A 19112-nucleotide genomic window follows, 5' to 3' on the forward strand; every position below is an offset into this window, starting at 1 on the left:
TTTTTTTCAAAAACCATATGGATTTGAATCACGTGTGATTACATCAGACATGCTTGAACTCTCGTGGGCATGCGAGAGTTTTTTCACGCCTGTCGGTTACGTCATTCGCCTGTGGGCAGTCTTTGAGTGAGGAGTCGTCCACCCGCTCGTCGATTTTTTTCATTGTTTAGGAATGGCTCAGAGACTGTTGCTTTGTTTGATAAAAATTTTTTCAAAACTGTAAGGCACAACTGAGTGGACACCATTCAATAAATTCAGCTGGTTTTCGGTAAAAATTTTAACGGCTGATGAGAGATTTTGGTCTGGTAGTGTCACTTTAAGGACGGTCCACGGCGCCTGACGGTGATCTGCGCTTCGAGGCGGCAGCGTCTCGCCGTTTCAAGTTGAAAACTTCCACATTTCAGGCTCTGTTGACACAGTAAGTCGTCAGAGAACAGAGAACTTTCAGAAGAAGTCGGCATGAGGAGTTTATTCGGACATTCCATTGTTAACGGTCATTTTGTAATGAAAGAACGTGCGGGCAGAGTCGCATGTCGGGCTGGACCCGACCGCGGGGGGTCGCGGCAGGAAAAACGCCTCCGTTGGAAATCTTAACGGGCAAGTTGGAACATGCTCAAGCTGTTAAACAATTTCTCAGTTACTCACTTGTTGAAAGCCATTAAAAGCCGCCTCAATTCTACAAATGGTTTTCAACACGGAGGTGTTTTCCTGTCGCGGCGCACACAGATTTGCCGAGTCGTCACGGAAACGACTCGGCGAATTTGCGCGTACGTCTTTCATTAAAAAAATGTCCTTAAACAGTGGAATGTCCGCATAAATTCCTCATGCCGGTCTCTTCTGAATCTTCTCTGTTCTCTCACGATGTCCTGGGTGAATTAAGCCTTAAATTAGGATGTTTTCAGCTCGAAACAGGCCGACGACAGCGCCTGGAAGCGCTGCAGGACGTCCCGCTCCGTGGGAAGTCCTTACACCGACAGAAACACCCCATAATCTCTCATCAGCCGTTAAACTTTTCACAGAAAACCAGCTTAATTTCTCGAATAGTGTCCACTCGGATATTCCTCACAGGTCCAGAAAAAATTTTGATAAAGCAACGCGCGCCGTCTCGAGCAACGTGTGAAACAAAGGAATTCAGCCGAGAGGGCGGGACCACATCTCACTCAAGGCCTGCCCACAGGGAAATGACGTCACCGACACGCGTGAAAAAACTCACGCATGCGCACGAGGGTTCAAGCATGATTGGTGTAATCGCATGTCATTCAAATCCATATAGTTAAAAAAAATATATAAAAGGGTCGGTTTATTATCTAAGAGACCTCGTATATGTATATATGTATATGTATATATGTATGTATGTATGTATAAAATTTGCTGATATCAAGTCTTTGCCAAAGTTCAATATCACCTGATAGGAATGAGTAATTCTCTGATGTTTTCTGAGCTGCTGCAAGTATAAAAAAATAGATTTATTTATTTAGTTTAATTGCCTTTCTTGCGTTTTGTTGCAGTAAGCGTTCGAGTTGAACAGCTGATGCTACCTGTTCATGTAGTGCAAAGCATGCTGAAAGCACTCAAGATGAATTCTGAAGAAGCTCGCCTGAAATTTCCACGTCTACTCCAGATCATTGAGTTGTACCCCTCTGAGACACTGGACCTCATGACAAAAGAAGTGGGTGTAACACCAGAGACATACAATCCTGTTATATAGCTCATGTCACACTGCCTTTGCAAAACATTTTTTCTAGTAGGTCTACAACTAAACGTTATATCCATTATTGATTCATTTGGCAATTTTGTTGTAATAAAATGGCCACACAATTTTTCAGAGTGAAAGTAATTGAGTGAAAGTCTTGACATTACTTTGTTGACCATACAGTCCTAAAGAAAGGTGCAAAACCAATGTATCTTAAATTAAACCAGTTGGAATATTTGCTTGATTCCTAATTAGCAGTCCCAAGCAGACTTGTGGTTGCTTTATGTCTCCCAGAGGTAACTATCAGTTAGGTCATATGTAGGTGTCTGCTTGGCCTTGTCTGAACACTGGAATGTTCAGTACTGATGCACCTGCTTGATGTATTCTGTCTTCTTCAAGAAGATGCTCCACACAACAGTAGTGTTGTAATTGGCATTCCTTCAGATTGCAAGTAGTGCCCCTCAAACAATTATTTTTTGTCAGTTCTCGGTAGCTCTATTCAGAGCATCAACAGAGAGACCTTGTGCCAAGGAAATCCAATCCTCCTTTAGGTTTCTCATTGCCGTTCAGGTCTCACTGTATAATTAAACTGGACGAACCAGGATTCTGAAGGCTTGGCTCTTGGTCCTGCTGTTGTGGCCTTGATGTACACGTCCATCCAGTAACTTTATGACACTACAAGCTCCTCCCAGACATCTTTCAGCCTCACCAGCTGAGTTTCTGGAGACATGAATGTTTCTGCAAAGACAAATGTCTGGGCCATAATCAATCCATCAATTTCCTTTTATTGAGAGCTGCAATGAAACCAGGACATACAATGATTCTACAAGGATGACAGCCTCATCTGCACAGTCAAGGTCTGTGAACATGTCCTTACTGACTAATGCAATCAAGTGACTCCATGAACCAACCCAACAACCAGTCCATCAACTTGGGCATCCTACAAATTGGGCACCACAGTCTCATTTGAGGGCGGGCGCTAAAGGGGTAAAATATGCCACATATGATATAATTTCTCTACTTCCGGGGGGAAAAAAAACATTTTCAATGTTTTTTTGGGCACATTACATGCAAACAAAGTGGAAATGCAAAGGAAAAGTGACAGTGCTTTGGGAAAGTGGACATGTGTTGCAGTTGGTTTATGACCTGCAGCATGTGGAAGTGGTTTTGCAGGCGAGAGTACAGAGCTACTCTGGTTAGCTGTGTAGGCTAACACTTACCGACACAACCTCTCCCACTCGCTTTGTCTTCCCTTCTACAATGGGAACTGAAAAACCACTTTTTGCGATTGCTTCAGTGATTGCAGCTGAAAACAAAACAGTACACCATTTATCTGTGTGAAGTTGTGCTGTGTATATATTGCACAACAAACAAGACTGTGGTGCCCTATTCTCAAGATGATTCACAAAGCAGTCTTACCAACAGAATTAAAGGTGGTGTTTAAAAAAAAAAATCAATGCAAGCTACAAGGAAGCCATGTTGCAGTTCAGGGTTGTGTGGAATCCAAGCAGTTCCCTTTTTCTTCCCAGTGACAAAACCAAATATTAGGTGCATGCAGAAAAATGTGCAACCTTATTTTATCCCACAGAAACAAATGAAGCATGGGAGTTGTTTGGTGGGGAGGTAGAGGAAACCTTCTTGAGCATGCGTGAATTTTTTCTAGTATGCAGAGTATGTCAGACAAGCATCAAACCAAAGAGTGCAGGCATGTACCTCCATCAGATTTTAAAATGATGGAACGACTTGAGGCGGGGACTTTTGCCAGATTTGGGCTTGCGGGACACTCATTCAGGCTTTCCAGAAATACTTCTGTCAGTGGCAGAACCACTGAGAGAAGTGTGTGTGTGTGAGACGGTTGGGATTTAATTTTTTCATTTATACTGCACCAAATCACAACAAAAGCATCAAGGTGCTTCACACAAGTAAAGTCTAACCTTACCAACCCCTAGAGCAAGCACACAGGTGACAGTGGTAAGGAAAAAACTCCTTCTGATGATATTGAGGATGAAACCTGAAGCAGACCAGACTCAAAGGGATCCTGTGGAATGTGTGTTTGGCCAGGAAAGCCTGAATCAATTGAGCAGAATCAACAGCTGCGGGACTTCCAGACACAGTTGCTTCTCCTCTGCCATCAGCTGCTTCGGCACACATTTCATTGTCACTCTCTGTATGCCCAAATCCTCTGTTAAAATGGAACCTGTGCCAATCCCCATGTTCTCAGCAAATTCTTGTATGGTGATATGATGATCATCCATGACCAAAGTCTGTATTCTGTCAATCACTTGGTCATTCCAGCTTGTGGATGTCCTCAAGTTGTTCCGTCATGAATGTGCAACAGAGTTGCAGTACATGTGTTCACTCTTTGGCTTCCTGCTTGCGTATCACGTGCTCTGCGGTCTAGAAAAAAATTCACCCATGCACAAGAAGATTCACTACACCTCTCCATCAAATGACACCACACCTGCATTTGTTTTTGTGTGATAAAATAAAGTTGGATACTTTTTGCATGTAGCTTTTATTGCTTGCAGCATCGGTGGAACAACATCACTTCACGGTTTACTTGCCTTTGCTGTTCACTGCCTCTGCACTGTGACTGAGAAGTTATGGTTCACAGCTGACTGGAGCATCAGCCACAAGAATCCTGACACTGGAGGTGTTGATTGTAGAGTAATGGCTTGATCTGTAGTCAGCATGTTTTCAGGTCACGGTAATGGAGTTCTCTCTTAACGGTGGACAATAACACATTTATTTCTAATGCCTCCAACTCTTTATCAATTCTTCAGTTGTGATCCTGAGGTTTTGGTGGACAGTTAGCACATATGTGTGTTAATTCATCAGTGTTAAATCTGGTTTTCTTCTTCGAATGAATGAATGAATGAAAACTGTTTATTTCGAACATTTGATACAACAACAATTACAAGATAGATCAGTAAAGACAACAACAAAAAAGTTCCTACTGTGTACCCAACATGTCCAAAAAGGGGTAGGGTGAAGCATCAGCTTATTTATCCCTACCCCTTCTTCCCCACAACCAGTAATACCCTTTGCCACATATACACGTAGATTCCTACACACCTAAACCGATATCAATATATATATATATATATATATATATACATATATATACACATACACATACATATACACATCAACATACATACACATATACATACACATATATACACATATACATATATACACATATATATACACCTACACATACCTACTTACATACAAAATACTATATATTTACAAGCCGAAGCAAAAAACAAAAACACCCTAACCCTCATTACCCTTCCTCCTCCCTATACCCAGAAAAAAACATATTTTTGTACCGCTGTTTGAACTGGTTCATGCTTGGACATTGCTTGAGCCCCACTCCCAATCTGTTCCACATCCTCACCCCACAGACAGAAATACAGAAACCTTTTAATGTTGTTCGTGCCCACTGATGCTTTAAATTAAATTTCCCCCTCAGACTGTAATCCCCTGATCTGTTAAAAAACATATTTTTAATATTTGCTGGAAGTAAATTGTTTATTGCTTTATACACAATTTGTACTGTTTGAAAATGAACCAAGTCTGTGAATTTTAAGAATTTGGATTGTAAAAATAGTGGATTTGTATGATCTCTATAGCCAGTATTATGAATAATTCTTATAAGTCTTCTTACTGATCTTCAGTACAAATCTATATGGTTCTAGGCTTATATTTTTGTACACCAGTTGCTTGTGGAATGATTATTGTTTCCAAGATGCAATAATTTTTAAAGGTCTTGTGTACTTTTTGTTATAAATTGGTGATCGTGTTATCTTTGTGCTTGTAGATGATGACAGTTCCTTGCTGGATGCTGATTGGCTGGATCAGCCAAATGGTGGCACTGTTGGACAAGCAAGAAGCTGTAGCAGTAAGGCACTGCATTGAGCAGATTGCCGAGTGCTACCCTCAAGCTCTAGTTTATGCTCTGATGATCAGCAGCGAGAGTTACCAGTTTGAGGACTCGGCTATTGGACACCAACAGCAGCAATTTGTCAACAGGTACCCCACTGCTGCACTGCAGCTTATTGTGGGAAGGAAAAGTAATTGGGCAGTTCCATTATACTGTCACATCAGTTACAGCTGTCCATGGTCCTGCTGTTTAGTCTTAGTCTCAGTTGGATGAAGAAGCAATATACAAACTATAATTCTCTGGGATGGTTAGATCAGCAGTTAGAGTACTGTCTCACTGGGCCGCGACTGTTGGAGACATGAATTTGTGACAAAACTCGCAAATTAGTGACAAATTCTCACTTGGTATCTCACTGAATTGGTACTAACAACACATTAGCGCACGTCAGCCAAATGGCACATGAATATCGCACGGACTTGCGGCAAAAATGTCCGTGTAATATTGCGTGAGTGCTGTTTGAAGGCCGCATGGCACTCTCACAAATGTCCAGCGCCACTCCTGCAACTTTCGCAGATCCAAGGATCTGCTGGTTTGGGCTCGAATGGCGTGCAGCACTCTCACAGATTTCGAACGCCACTTGTGGCTGAAATAATGATGTGAACAAAGTGCTCGGGATTCCTGTGGGCTGCTATTAACCTGCTATGAAAAGAGGCTGTGGAGACTCTCCCGACTGTAACCAGGAAGTCACAGCCCTGTAAATAGTAATAATAAAATAAAATGAATATTTAAAAAAAACAGGAAAAATAAATGTTCACAGCACAGTCACTGACTTGAACTGTTCAAATTTCAGCCACGACGCAAGTCATACCTTGCGACTTGAGGGGATGGTGACACGCAGCGAATGTGCAAATTCTCACAAAAGCCGTCTGCAAGCTGCTGAGATAGGGCACCATCTCACTGGGCTGCGAGCGACTGTTGGAGATACGGGTTTGCAACAAAACACATGACTGAATGACAAATTTTCAGTTGGTATCTCACTGAAATGACACATTTGTGAACTAAGTGCTCAGGATGGCTGTGTGCTGCTGTTATACTGCTATAATATGCTGTTATTTTGTGAAAAGAGGGTGTGGAAATACCCTAGGCTGTTTGCACGGAAAAAGCACCATACATAATAATAATAAAATAAAATAAATGAAAAAAATTGTAATAATAAATGGTTTGCTTGGTGGCATTGCACTCACTGGAACGCAGCTGCAGAGTGTCCTTCTGCGCACTGGCTGGATGGAAGATCAGCCAAGGTATTGAACTTATTCCCATCGTGATCCGCAGTAAAAAAGATATTTAAAACATCAGTACTGTACAAATCGCCAGGACAGGAATCCTGAAGTCTGCTGCAAATACGTACATGGCCAGGATGGCAGCAGAGGGGCTGCCAGTCTCGCCACTGATAGAAGCTGTTCCTCTCTACTATCATTACTCACAATGTAGTTTCATGGCTTGCCCACCCCCCCCACAGTACTCTCACAAATCTCGCACGTTAGGAGTTGCAGCGAGTACATTCAGTGGGTCGCATGACACCAGTGACGGCTCTGGGAGCATGTTGCAAGAACCCTTGTCGCCTCACCAACTTTTAACTGTTCAAAATTCATGTGATATGCGATCGCCGATGTGCAACTCAAGCGTGAAAATTGCAACACCCAGCGAGCGTTGCATGAAAACATGCGACTTCCCTTGCATATGCTCTTCACAGCCCAGTGAGGTAGGAACCTAATAGACTTGGCAGTCTAATAAAATTGCCCAATTATGGATTCATATTGGTTTTGTGAGATTTCTTAGTTTTGTCTATTGGACTCTTCAAATATTAATTTTAATGATCCAAATAGGTTCACCTTTATCCGTCTCCAAGCTCCAAATAATAAAAGTATTTGTATTTTCAATTTTATAAACTGGCTTAAAATAATATCAAATTGTTTGCCAACAGGCTCAGGAGTACGCTGGAAAAAGGAACAGCTGTGAAGAACTTTGTTGATGCTCTGCAGCAGCTGACAAATCCTGACATGATTTTTAAAGTATAGTGTCCAAAATCAACCACATTTGAATTCTCACAGTTAACTTCTTGTTTTTGGCTTCTCATTGATTATTGCCATTTGATCCCCACAGGATTGGTGGGAGGGTGTGAAAAATGTGTTGTCAAAACCGAGCTTTGACATGAAGCAGATGAGCAACATGTATGAAGAGATGCACGCTTTGCTTGGTGATTCTAACAGTGACAGTCATGGAGCGTTTCGAAAGAAATTCATCAAAGTTAGTACCTTTGTATTGCACTGATCTTACAGCTCTTGTATGTTTAGAATTTTTCCCTACCTATCTGTCTATCCATTGATCCATCCATAAATTTATTTTCAATTTCAATTTATTTTCATTTACGAGGGCTGTCAATAAAGTAACGGTCCTTTTTATTTTTTTCAAAAACTATATGGATTTCATTCATATGTTTTTACGTCAGACATGCTTGAACCCTCGTGCGCATGCGTGAGTTTTTCCACGCCTGTCGGTGACGTCATTCGCCTGTGAGCACTCCTTGTGGGAGGAGTCGTCCAGCCCCTCGTCGGAATTCCTTTGTCTGAGAAGTTGCTGAGAGACTGGCGCGTTATTTGATCAAAATTTTTTCTAAACCTGTGAGACACATCGAAGTGGACACGGTTCAAAAAATTAAGCTGGTTTTCAGTGAAAATTTTAACGGCTGATGAGAGATTTTGAGGTGATTCTGTCGCTTTAAGGACTTCCCACGGTGCGAGACGTCGCTCAGCGCTCTCAGCCGCTGTCGTCAGCCTGTTCAAGCTTAAAACCTCCACATTTCAGGCTCTATTGATCCAGGACGTCGTGAGAGAACAGAGAAGTTTCAGAAGAAGTCGGTTTCAGCATTTTATCCGGATATTCCACTGTTAAAGGAGATTTTTTTAATGAAAGACGTGCGGACGGAAAAACACCTCTGTTGAAAGCCTTAAGGACAAGTTGAAACATGTCCTGCTGTTAAACAATTTCTCATATACTCACTCCACTGAAAGCCATCAAAAGCCGCCTGGATTTTACAAATGGTTATCAACACGGAGGTGTTTTTCCTGTGCCGCCGCACCGCGTCGGCTGCGTCCCGACGCGCGGACCCGTCCGCACGTCTTTCATTAAAAAACTTCTCAGCAACTTCTCAGACAAAGGAATTCCGACGAGGGGCTGGACGACTCCTCCCACAAGGAGTGCTCACAGGCGAATGACGTCACCGACAGGCGTGGAAAAACTCACGCATGCGCACGAGGGTTCAAGCATGTCTGACGTAAAAACATATGAATGAAATCCATATAGTTTTTGAAAAAAATAAAAAGGACCGTTGCTTTATTGACAGACCTCGTATATAGCGCCAAATCACAACAGAGTTGCCTCAAGGCGCTTCACACAGGTAAGGTCTAACCTTACTAACACCCAGAGCAACAGTGGTAAGGAAAAACTCCGAGGAAGAAACCTCAAGCAGACCAGACTCAAATGGGGTGACCCTCTGCTTGGGCCATGCTACAGACATAAATTATAGAACAATTCACAGAAACAATTCACAAAACGAATATACAGGAAATGCTGTTGGTGAACAGGGCAGGAGGGTTTCCAGCACAAATCCAACTCCCATCTCTGGATGGAGCTGCACCTTAAGCAGAGAGAAAAAACAGAACCAGGCATCAGAAAGACAAGAAATACAGTATAATTTGCCAGCATTAAACAGCAAGAAAAAAAACAAGAAATACTAAGGTGATCGCCGGCCACTAGCCCCAAGCTTCACTAAAAGACACAGTATTTAGGTAAAGTTGAGGCTGTGTCACACTCCGTTTCCTAATAAAATGAATTACAAGAGTAAAAAGCATAAAACAAAACTATACCAGTATGCTAGCCATACAAAAGGGAAAATAAGTGTGTCTTAAGTCTGGACTTGAAAGTCTCCACAGAATCTGACTGTTTTATTGATGCATGGAGATCATTCCACAGAACAGGGGCACGATAAGAGAAAGCTCTGTGACTCACAGACTTCTTATTCACCTTAGGGACACAAAGTAGTCCTGCACCCTGAGAACGCAAAGCCCAGGCCGGTACGTAAGGTTTAATTAGGTCAGCTAGGTAGGGAGGTGCCAGTCCGTGAACAATTTTATAGACTAGTAGCAGAACTTTAAAATCTGATCTTACTGGGACAGGAAGCCAGTAAAGGGATGCCACAATGGGTGTAATGTGGTCGAACTTTCTGCTTTGTGTCAAAAGTCTGGCTGCAGCATTTTGAACCAGTTGGAGACCCCTAATGCTGGACTGCTTTATAAATCTGAAAAAGTTAGGAACAATATGGAAAATGGGTTTGGGGATCCTTCCGTTTACAGACCGTGTGAACCCAAGATATTTCAGGTTTTTGTGGTTAAATTTATTAATTATTTCTGAATCCACTTATTTCAGTGAGGGGTCACAGGGGTTTGGGGCCTATCCATGCTTTCATTGGGTAAGAGGCGTGGTGCACCCTGGACAGGCCCTCCAGTGTGTCGCAGGGCTGACACACACAGACAAACACATTCACACCGACGGTGCATTTAAAGTGTCCAATTCACCTAATCTGCATGTCTTTGGAGGTGGTGGGAGGAAGCCGGAGCATCTGGCTGGAACCCATGCAAACACAGATAGAACATGTAAACCCCACACAGAAATGTACCAAGTCAGAACCGAACCCGGGACCCTGTCATCATAAGGCAAATGCTCACCACTAATCCACCCCGGTCAGCTTAATTTAATTTATTCATATACATCCATTTTGGCATTTAATGTCTGCAACACAGCGCAAAAATGTTGAGAGAGGACTGACTGTAAGGATTAATCTGACTGTAAGGATTAATCATCATTTTTACAGCCAGTTTTCTTGAGGCATCTCAAGGAGTGAATACATGAACCTTTCCAAATCCCTGACTATGTCTTGGATTTCACTGATGTCAGTAATTAAGAGATACAAACAGTATGGCACTGTACTTGTAAATCGATATCAAGTAGGCAGTTGGGTGATTCTATGGCAACGGAATTACAATCGGAGCACATTTTTAATGGGGAGCTAAAATATGGCCAGATTTTCCCATCGTCATAATTCCGTTACCATAGAATCACACAGTTGTCAAAAAATGAGTTACCATGCTTTAAGGAGACTAATGAGGGTAATGTTGACAACAACCTTTGGGAATGTTCATATATCCTGACTTGTCTTAAGAAAACAGTCTCTAAAAGGGGGATTTATATCAACAATAAAGCGCCCCCCCCCCCACCCCATAAACAGTTTTATTTTTTCATTTTTTCCTAAATTCCTCCCAGGCATTTATGTTAACTTAGATATTTCAGAAAACAAATATTTTTTTCAACATTTTATTAACTTTTCTTGACACAGTGAACAAATTTATAAAAAAACAGCCCTTGAATTTATAAGTAACAGCAGACTAGAACCACATGAAATAATCGAATAGTGTGAGTCTCAAGGCTGATACCCACCATTTAATTGTTTAATTCTGCTCATCACATTATTCAATTCAGTTTAGTTTATATAGCGCCAAATCACATCAAAGCTGCCTCAAGGCGCTTCACACATGTAAGGTCTAACCTTACCAACTCCTAGAGCAAGCACACAGGTAACAGTGGTGAGGAAAAACTCCCTATGATGATATTGAGGAAGAAACCTCAAACAGACTCAAAGGGGTGACCCTCTGCTTAGGCCACTGTAACAGTTACAAGATTTTGCAAAGTCTTACAAAACAACATAACATAACAAAAGAAGATGCACTTGATGAGAAGTCCATGCAGGCATCCAGTCCACAGGCAGGGGTCATCCAGCAGTGCTCATGCCATTCAGTGGTCCTGTTCCTGTGGCACAGTCCATTCCACATCCTTTTCAGAAACTATGCAGTAATCAAATCCAGCCCATGATGTCGTGACATCATCCGCACCTCGGACAGAGAGAAAAAAGAAACAGTCAGCCAGAAAAACTATACCTACGGTATAATTTATCAGCATTAAGCAACAGGAAAGCAAAAAAAAATATATGAAGGTGATCGCCGGCCGCTTGCCCTAAGCTTCACTAACAAACCCAGAATTTAGATAAAGTTGGGGCTGAGACCCACTACGTTTTCTAATAGAATGAATTTAAAAGGACAGAAAGCATAGTACCATGCTATGGGACTATGCTAGCCATACGAGAGGGAGAATAAATGCGTCTTAAGTCTGAACTTGAAAGTCTCTCCAGAATCTGACTGTTTAATTGGTGTAGGGAGATCATTCCAGAAAACAGGTGCATGATAAGAGAAAGCTCTGTGACCCACAGACTTTTTATTCACCCTCAGACACAAAGTAGCCTGCACCCTGAGAATACAGCCCTTGAGTCGGTACGTAGGGCTTGAATAGGTCAGCTAAGTAAGGAGGGGCTAGTCCATGAATAATTTTATAGGTTAGTAACAGAACCTTAAAATCTGATCTCACTTGGACAGGAAGCCAGTGAAGAGACACAAAAATTGGTATAATGTGGTCAATCTTTCTGCTTCCTTGTCAAGAGTCTGGCAGCAGCATTTTGAACCAATTGGAGACCCCTAATGCTGGACTGCAGTAAACCAGAAAATAGAACATTGCAGTAGTTCAGTGTTACGACCCCAAAGGGACCCAACATATTTATTGAGACACAGACAACAGAGGAAAGAGTCAAATAGTCAATTTTATTAATTATTAAGTGATTCTTCGTTCTCCTTGATTTATTTAATTTAGGTAGACTTCTTTAGTAGTGTTCCACAACCGAACCCTTACCTCCCCGTGTCCCAAAAAGAATCCAAAAGTTACAAAAGAAAGTTGGGGCCTGGAAGACCGGCTAAACAGAAACAGGTGCAGCAGCGGGCCAACCCCATACAGGGCTGTCGAAGCCGCTGCAAACACCAGACTAACAAAAAAGCAAAAACACCTAAACCCAATCAAAAGAAAAGCGAAAACAGGACAACCAGCCCCACCAGGCCCAGAAGAGAAGAAAAATCCAAAAATAAGGCTACTAAAAACTACTCACAGGACAGGCTCAGGCCTAAGGCTTGCAGCCTGCATCCTGACAGCTGGTAGCTGTGCGTGCTGACGAGCCACGCCCAAACTCCGGCACAAAGTGAGCTGGAGAAGGTGAGAGAGCAACGCACCCGCAGACAAGCCTATTTATAGGCTGATGGAGGGGGCATTTCCACAAAACCACAAAAAATACCCACAAAAATCAATAGACAAAAAAAATACAAACATACTTATAACCTGAAAAATAAACCAGAAAAGAAGAAAAAAAAAATATTAATACAAAAATAAGAATGGTAAGGAATCATGTGCCCAGCACGTAACATTCAGTCTAGAAGAAACAAATGCATGGATCGGGGTCTCTGCATCAGCCATAGACAGGATGGGACAAATCTTCGCTATATTTCGCAGGTGGAAGAAAGCAGTCCTTGTAATAGCTCGAATGTGGCAGTCAGAGGACAGTGTAGGCTCAAAAATTACCCCAAGGTCCCTCACTTTGTCATTGTGATGTATGACACATGAGCCTAGGCTAAGCGCTAGCTGGTCAAATTGATGCTGATGTCTCACTAGGCCAAGAACCATCACTTCAGTCTTGTCTGAGTTTTAAAGTAAGAAATTGCTAGACATCCAGCTTTTCACTGATGCAAGGCAATCATCTAAGGATTTTACGTGGATGAGATTACCAGCAGTTATCGGCATGTATAACTCTGAGTATCATCAGCATAGCAGTGAAAGGCAGTCCCAAAAGCATGTGCACAAGGGGTGCTGTAGAAAGGGAGAAGAGCAGGGGGCCTAAGACGGACCCCTGTGGAAACCCGTATTTCATGTCACTAAGGTTATAGGTAGTATTAGTATAGTTGTACAAGACACAGTGAGAACGACTGGTTAGGTATGATGTCAGCCATGCAAGGACATTCCCAGTAATCCCAAAATGATCCTCGGTGATCCACGGTATCAAACGCAGCACTGAGATCTAACAGCACCAGAACGGTAGTGGTGTCTGAATCCATTGCAAGTAGAAGATTATTCACCACTTTACTGAGAGCTGTCTCTGTGGAATGATATTTTCTAAATGCAGACTGCAGTTGCTCAAAGCGATTATTCTCAGTAAGATAGTCCACGAGCTGCCATGAAACCACTTCTTCCAGAATTTTAGAATAAAATGATAGATTTGATATCGGCTCATAATTTTCAATACACTAGAGTCAAGATTAGGTTTCTTAAGTAATGGTTTAATCACTGCAGATTTGAAACATTTAGGAACAGATCCTGAGGTTAATGAGAGATTAATCATTTCCAGTACAGTCAGCCCAAGTGTGCGCCACGGGGTGTTGGATTCCACTACTGCTGCCCCTAGTCATCAATCCTGTTTGTGATTTTCATGGACAGGATTTCAAGGTGCAGTCAGGGATTGAATGTGCCCAGTTTGCAGGTCTCAGGATTCTATCTCTGCTTTTTGAAGATGATGTGGTTCTGTTGGCTTGGCTTCATCAGACAGTAACCTCTGATGTGTACTGACCAGGTTTTGGGCCACGTGTGAAGCGACTGGGATGAGAATAAGCACCTCCAAATCTGAGCCCATAGCCCTCTATCAGAAAAGGGTGGATTGTTCCCTCATGGTTAGGGGAGAGTTCCCCAAAGTGGAGGAGTTTAAGTATCTGGGGTAGTTGGTGTTAGGATTGGTGAAACAACGTAATTTTGTTTGTGCTGTGGCCTAATCCTTAAATTTACTTTGCACATTCACTGAAGGCTTTTCAAAATTGAAGGACCATGTATTAAAACTGCTTTAATTCCTAAATGATTAATTTTAAAAGCTAACAGTCTACACCAGCATATTTTGTTTCTTTTCAACTCCATTGTGGTGGGGTTCAGAGGCAAGATAAATTGTTTCTGTTAATGTACTCATGGACCTGACTGTAGAAGGTACATAATATGTTAACTGTCATTTTTTTCTCTGAATATTCAACAGAAATTTGCTAAAGATGTCGAAAACCTGCTTGGACCTAAAGGCTGCAAACTGTTTGAGAAGAAAAAAGAGAGAGGTTTTTTGCAGAAGGTGGAGGATCTGGTTGCATCCATGTGTGGATTTCAGAAAGAACCTGGGAACCTGAAGGAATACTCACCATGGCTGAGTGGATTTAAAGCAGACACATTCAACAATGAGCTGGAGATCCCAGGTCAGGATCTTGAACACTGACTGAAATACCACTGTTGTTTTGAATGAATCAATAGTAGTTTGGCAATTTAGCCCTTGTGTAGTTTTGGAGATTACAGAACTTTATTATATGCAGAATATGCAGTATAATGAAAAAGAATACTATGAATATTTGTCTAATGCTATTCCATCCAGACTTTGGCCCTTATCCGTTACCTGACACAATGCAGCCCACGGTGCAAAACCATTGTTGTTTTCTTGCTGACACAGTTTTGATTTTCATGTCCAGTACTCATATTCTTTAAATTGTAGGTGCACTTACAGTCATTTGTGTCCCCATGGGTGTTTTTGTTCTTAAAATGAGGTGTGGTCAGACACAGTATATATATATAATTGTGTCATAATCCAAACACCTGCTGTGAAGTCGGGCACAGTATAATTCTTTGTGTTTATGGGACTCAGTTTTCAGATATGCACGATAAACATACACTCTGTGTCTACATACAACAAAACTGAATTGAAAACAGCAAACAAAATCAAAGTGGAAAATGTAAAAATTCAAAACTACACCTTACTGCTTCACCTCAGGCAGCTTTGGTGGCTGTTCTCTGATTTATGTATTTCATGTTATACCCCCCAAAAAAACCCCACCCATGACTAATTGACTAAACACAGCCCTGTTGTGCCCTGGACCTTCCTTTACATTCAGATTACATGAACTATAAATAGCAAAGTGGAGTTTGACAGACTCCTTTAGTTTTGCTATTGTGCTGTGCCCCATAGCTCGTCATGACAGTTCCCCTTATTACAGCAAATAATAAGAGGAATTTATGTTGCACTTTAACAGCATGCATATAAAAGTGTTTCACAGTGTCAAATATAACAACTTAGAAAGAAAAAAAACAAAAGAGCAAAATGCATCAAATTTAAAACAAGGAAGACACAAGTCACCCTCCATCAGTGATGTCAGAGTTACATCTCTTCATTTTGTGAATGACATTCTGTTGGCTTCATGAGACAGTGTCCTTTGATGTACACTGAGCAGGTTTGAACCCAAGTGAAAAGTGACTGAGGATCAGCATCTCCATATATGAGACCATTGTCCTCTGTTGGAAAAGGGTGGATGGTCCCCTCTGTGTCAGGGGGGATTTGGTGTACCAAGTGGAGGAGTTTAATTATCTTGGGGCCTTGGTAATGAGTGGGGTGAACTGGAGTGTGAGATCGATAAAATGATTGGTGCAGCATCTAATGTTTTGCGGACGCTGCACCGGACTGTCTGAACTTTGGGTAATGTCTGAAATAATAAGGCTGTCGACACAGGCAGCAGAAATGAGTTTCCTCTGTCGGGTGTTTGGATTCCAGTGTCGCAGACCGAATGGGTTCCCCCCTAAAAATTTGTCCGCCATACCTCCACTGCACATGCGTCATTTTGGAACTCAGAAGCTCATCTGAGACAGAGTCTCTTCACCCAAAGCGATCAAATGGATTAATGGGATTATTAACCATCAGATGATAAAGGTAAAACCTCTTTAATCATTCTAAAGTCAGTTTTAAGCAGAAACGAGGCCGTTTTAAGTAGAAATGAGGTGATACTCTGTGACGCTTTGAAATGACTGACACGCACTGAACACATCAGCTACCAGCTCATGTGGCTGCGGTGCTCTGATTGCTTCCTCCGTCTTTTATTACAAAATAATGCTGAATTTATGTCGAAATGATTGTTGTACAAAAGCTTCAGATATCTGTCACTGAGATAGATGATGACTAGAATGCAGTCTAAAGCAGAAGCGAGGCGATAATTGGTGAACCGCAGCTAATAACACATGCACATTGAAGGCAGGGCGGACCGATTTTTAGGTGGGACTGTTCGGTCGGCAATACTGGGAGAGGGTGAAAAGCTCGACTATCCGGGAAGGACAACGAGCAGACTCACTGCTGCTTTGCATCAAAAGGAGCCAGTTGAGGTGGTTCGGTCATCTGGTGAGGATGGCCCCTGGTTGTCTTCTTTGGCAGGTCTTCCAGGTACATCCAACAAGGAGGAGGCCCTGGAAAGACCCAGGACACTCTGGAAGGATTATATTTCCAAGCTGACTTGGGAACGCTTTGGAATCCCTCAGGGAGGAGGTACAGGATTCGCCCTAGAATATGGAAGTGTGGAATGAGCTGCTTGTTCTACTGCCAGACAATGGATGAATGAATGAGAATAAGTGAGTCTTCAGTCTTGTCTGAAAAACCTCAGTGGAACTCGGCTGCCTGATGTCCAACGGCAGAATGTTCCGTAATAATTGCGCACAAACAGAAAAAGCTTTTTCCTTGTTTTACAACAACAAATGTGTTAATACATTTGTCTGGACTTACTTTGTTTACCTAGCCATCAAACAAATCAACAGCTTAAACTGTGAAACAAATATTCTACCCCAGGAGCATGTGCACAGCCCACAACATGACTCAGATGTTCAATAGAAAACGAATTAGATTGGTTTTTGACTTTGTATTTTCCGATTTGTATTGTCTGATCAGATGCTTGGTCATTCAGTGAGTAAAAACGAGGGAACAGCCGACGGGACTTACTTTTATGTGGTTTTGCTTGTCGTCACTGTTTAATGGCGTGACACAGTGAGGAAAATAAGTATTTGAACACCCTGTGATTTTGCAAGTTCTCCCACTTAGAAATCATGGAGGGGTCTGAAATTTTCATCTTAGGTGCATGTCCACTGTGAGAGACGGCTGGCTCACACAGACCTGTTAATTTTTCTTTAAGAAGCCCTCTTATTCTGCACTCTTTACCTGTATTAATTGCACCTGTTAGAACTTGTTACCTGTATAAAAGACACCTGTTCACACACTCAGTCAATCACACTCCAACCTGTCCACCATAGCCAAGACCAAAGAGCTGTCTAAGGACACAGGGACAAAACTGTAGACCTGCACAAGGCTGGGATGGACTACAGGACAACAGGCAAGCAGCTTGGTAGAAGACAACAACTGTTATGATTATTTATTAGAAATTGGAAGAAACACAAGATGAATGTCAATCTCCCTCAGTCTGGGATTCCATGCAGGATCTCACTTTGTGGGGTAAGGATGATTCTGAGAAAGCTCAGAACTACACAGGAGGACCTGGGCAATGGTCTGAAGAGAGCTGGGACCACAGTCACAAATATTACATTAGTAACACATGATGCTGTCATGGTTTAAAATCCTGCAGGGCAGCAAGGTCTCCCTGCTCAAGCCAGCACATGTCCAGGCCCGTTTGAAGTTCACCAGTGACCAACTGGATGATTCAGAGGAGGCATGGGAGAAGGTCATGTGGTCAGATGAGACCAGAATAGAGCTTTTTGGAATCAACTCCACTTACCATGTTTAGAGGATGAGAACAACCCCAAGAAAACCATCCCAACCGTGAAGAATGGGGGTGGAAACATCATACTCTGGGGGTGCTCTTCTGTAAAGAGGACAGGACAACTGCACCGTATTGAAGGGAGGATGGATGGGGTCATGTATTGCGAGATTTTGGCAAACAACCTCCTTCCCTCAGTAAGAGCATTGAAGATGGGTCATGGCTGGGTCTTCCAGCATGACAATGACTCCAAACACACAGCCAGAGCAACTAAGGAGGGGCTCCGTAAGAAGCATTTCAGGGTCCTGGAGTGGCCTGGCCAGTCTCCAGACCTGAACTCAATAGAAAATCTTTGGAGGGAGCTGAAACTCCAAACCTGAAATATTTGGAGAAGATCTGTATGGAGGAGTGGACCAAAATCCCTGCTGCAGTGTGTGCAAACCTGGTGAAAAACTACAGGAAATGTTTGACCTCTGTAATTGCAAACAAAGGCTACTGTACCAAATATTAACATTGATTTTCACAGGTGTTCAAATACTTATTTGCAGCAGTAACATACAAATAAATTATTAAAAAATCATACATTGTGATTTCCGGATTTTATTTTATTTTTTTTTTAGATTATGTCTCTCACAGTGGACATGCACCTAAGATGAACATTTCAGACCCCTCCATGATTTCTAAGTGGGAGAACTTGCAAAATCGCAGGGTGTTCAAATATTTATTTTCCTCACTGTATATTTACTGAGAAAAATGATGACGTGTTCAATACTTACTTTACCCGCCATACACTTCAGTATTCTGTGATGAAAGATTTTTTTTTTTCTTCCTCCTCCTCCTTCTATAGGACAATATGATGGCAGGTCCAAACCCTTGCCAGAGTATCATGCAAAGATAACAGGCTTTGATGAAAGGGTATGCTTTTATTTTAACATTTCAGTCAGGA

General features: G+C 42.1%; 1 protein-coding gene and 1 long non-coding RNA gene across 2 annotated transcripts in view; both read left to right on the forward strand.

Annotated features, from left to right (window-relative positions):
* The first annotated feature begins 1496 nt into the window (after nt 1–1496).
* The window catches only part of prkdc (protein kinase, DNA-activated, catalytic subunit), a 28410-nt gene continuing 10794 nt past the window's right edge, over nt 1497–19112 (forward strand). Inside the window, exons 1-6 of the mRNA XM_034165437.1 lie at nt 1497–1669; nt 5520–5731; nt 7567–7654; nt 7746–7889; nt 14641–14848; nt 19014–19081. Of these exons, the coding sequence (XP_034021328.1) occupies nt 1532–1669; nt 5520–5731; nt 7567–7654; nt 7746–7889; nt 14641–14848; nt 19014–19081 (858 nt within the window). The 5' untranslated portion in view covers nt 1497–1531. The remainder of the gene's footprint in view (nt 1670–5519; nt 5732–7566; nt 7655–7745; nt 7890–14640; nt 14849–19013; nt 19082–19112) is intronic.
* Nucleotides 12037–13034, forward strand: LOC117505905. Its single transcript, XR_004559303.1, has 3 exons — nt 12037–12267; nt 12326–12331; nt 13002–13034. It is a non-coding gene; the product is annotated as an uncharacterized LOC117505905 (long non-coding RNA).

Source organism: Thalassophryne amazonica, unplaced genomic scaffold, assembly GCF_902500255.1.
Source record: "Thalassophryne amazonica unplaced genomic scaffold, fThaAma1.1, whole genome shotgun sequence".
Taxonomy (NCBI): Eukaryota; Metazoa; Chordata; class Actinopteri; order Batrachoidiformes; family Batrachoididae; genus Thalassophryne; species Thalassophryne amazonica.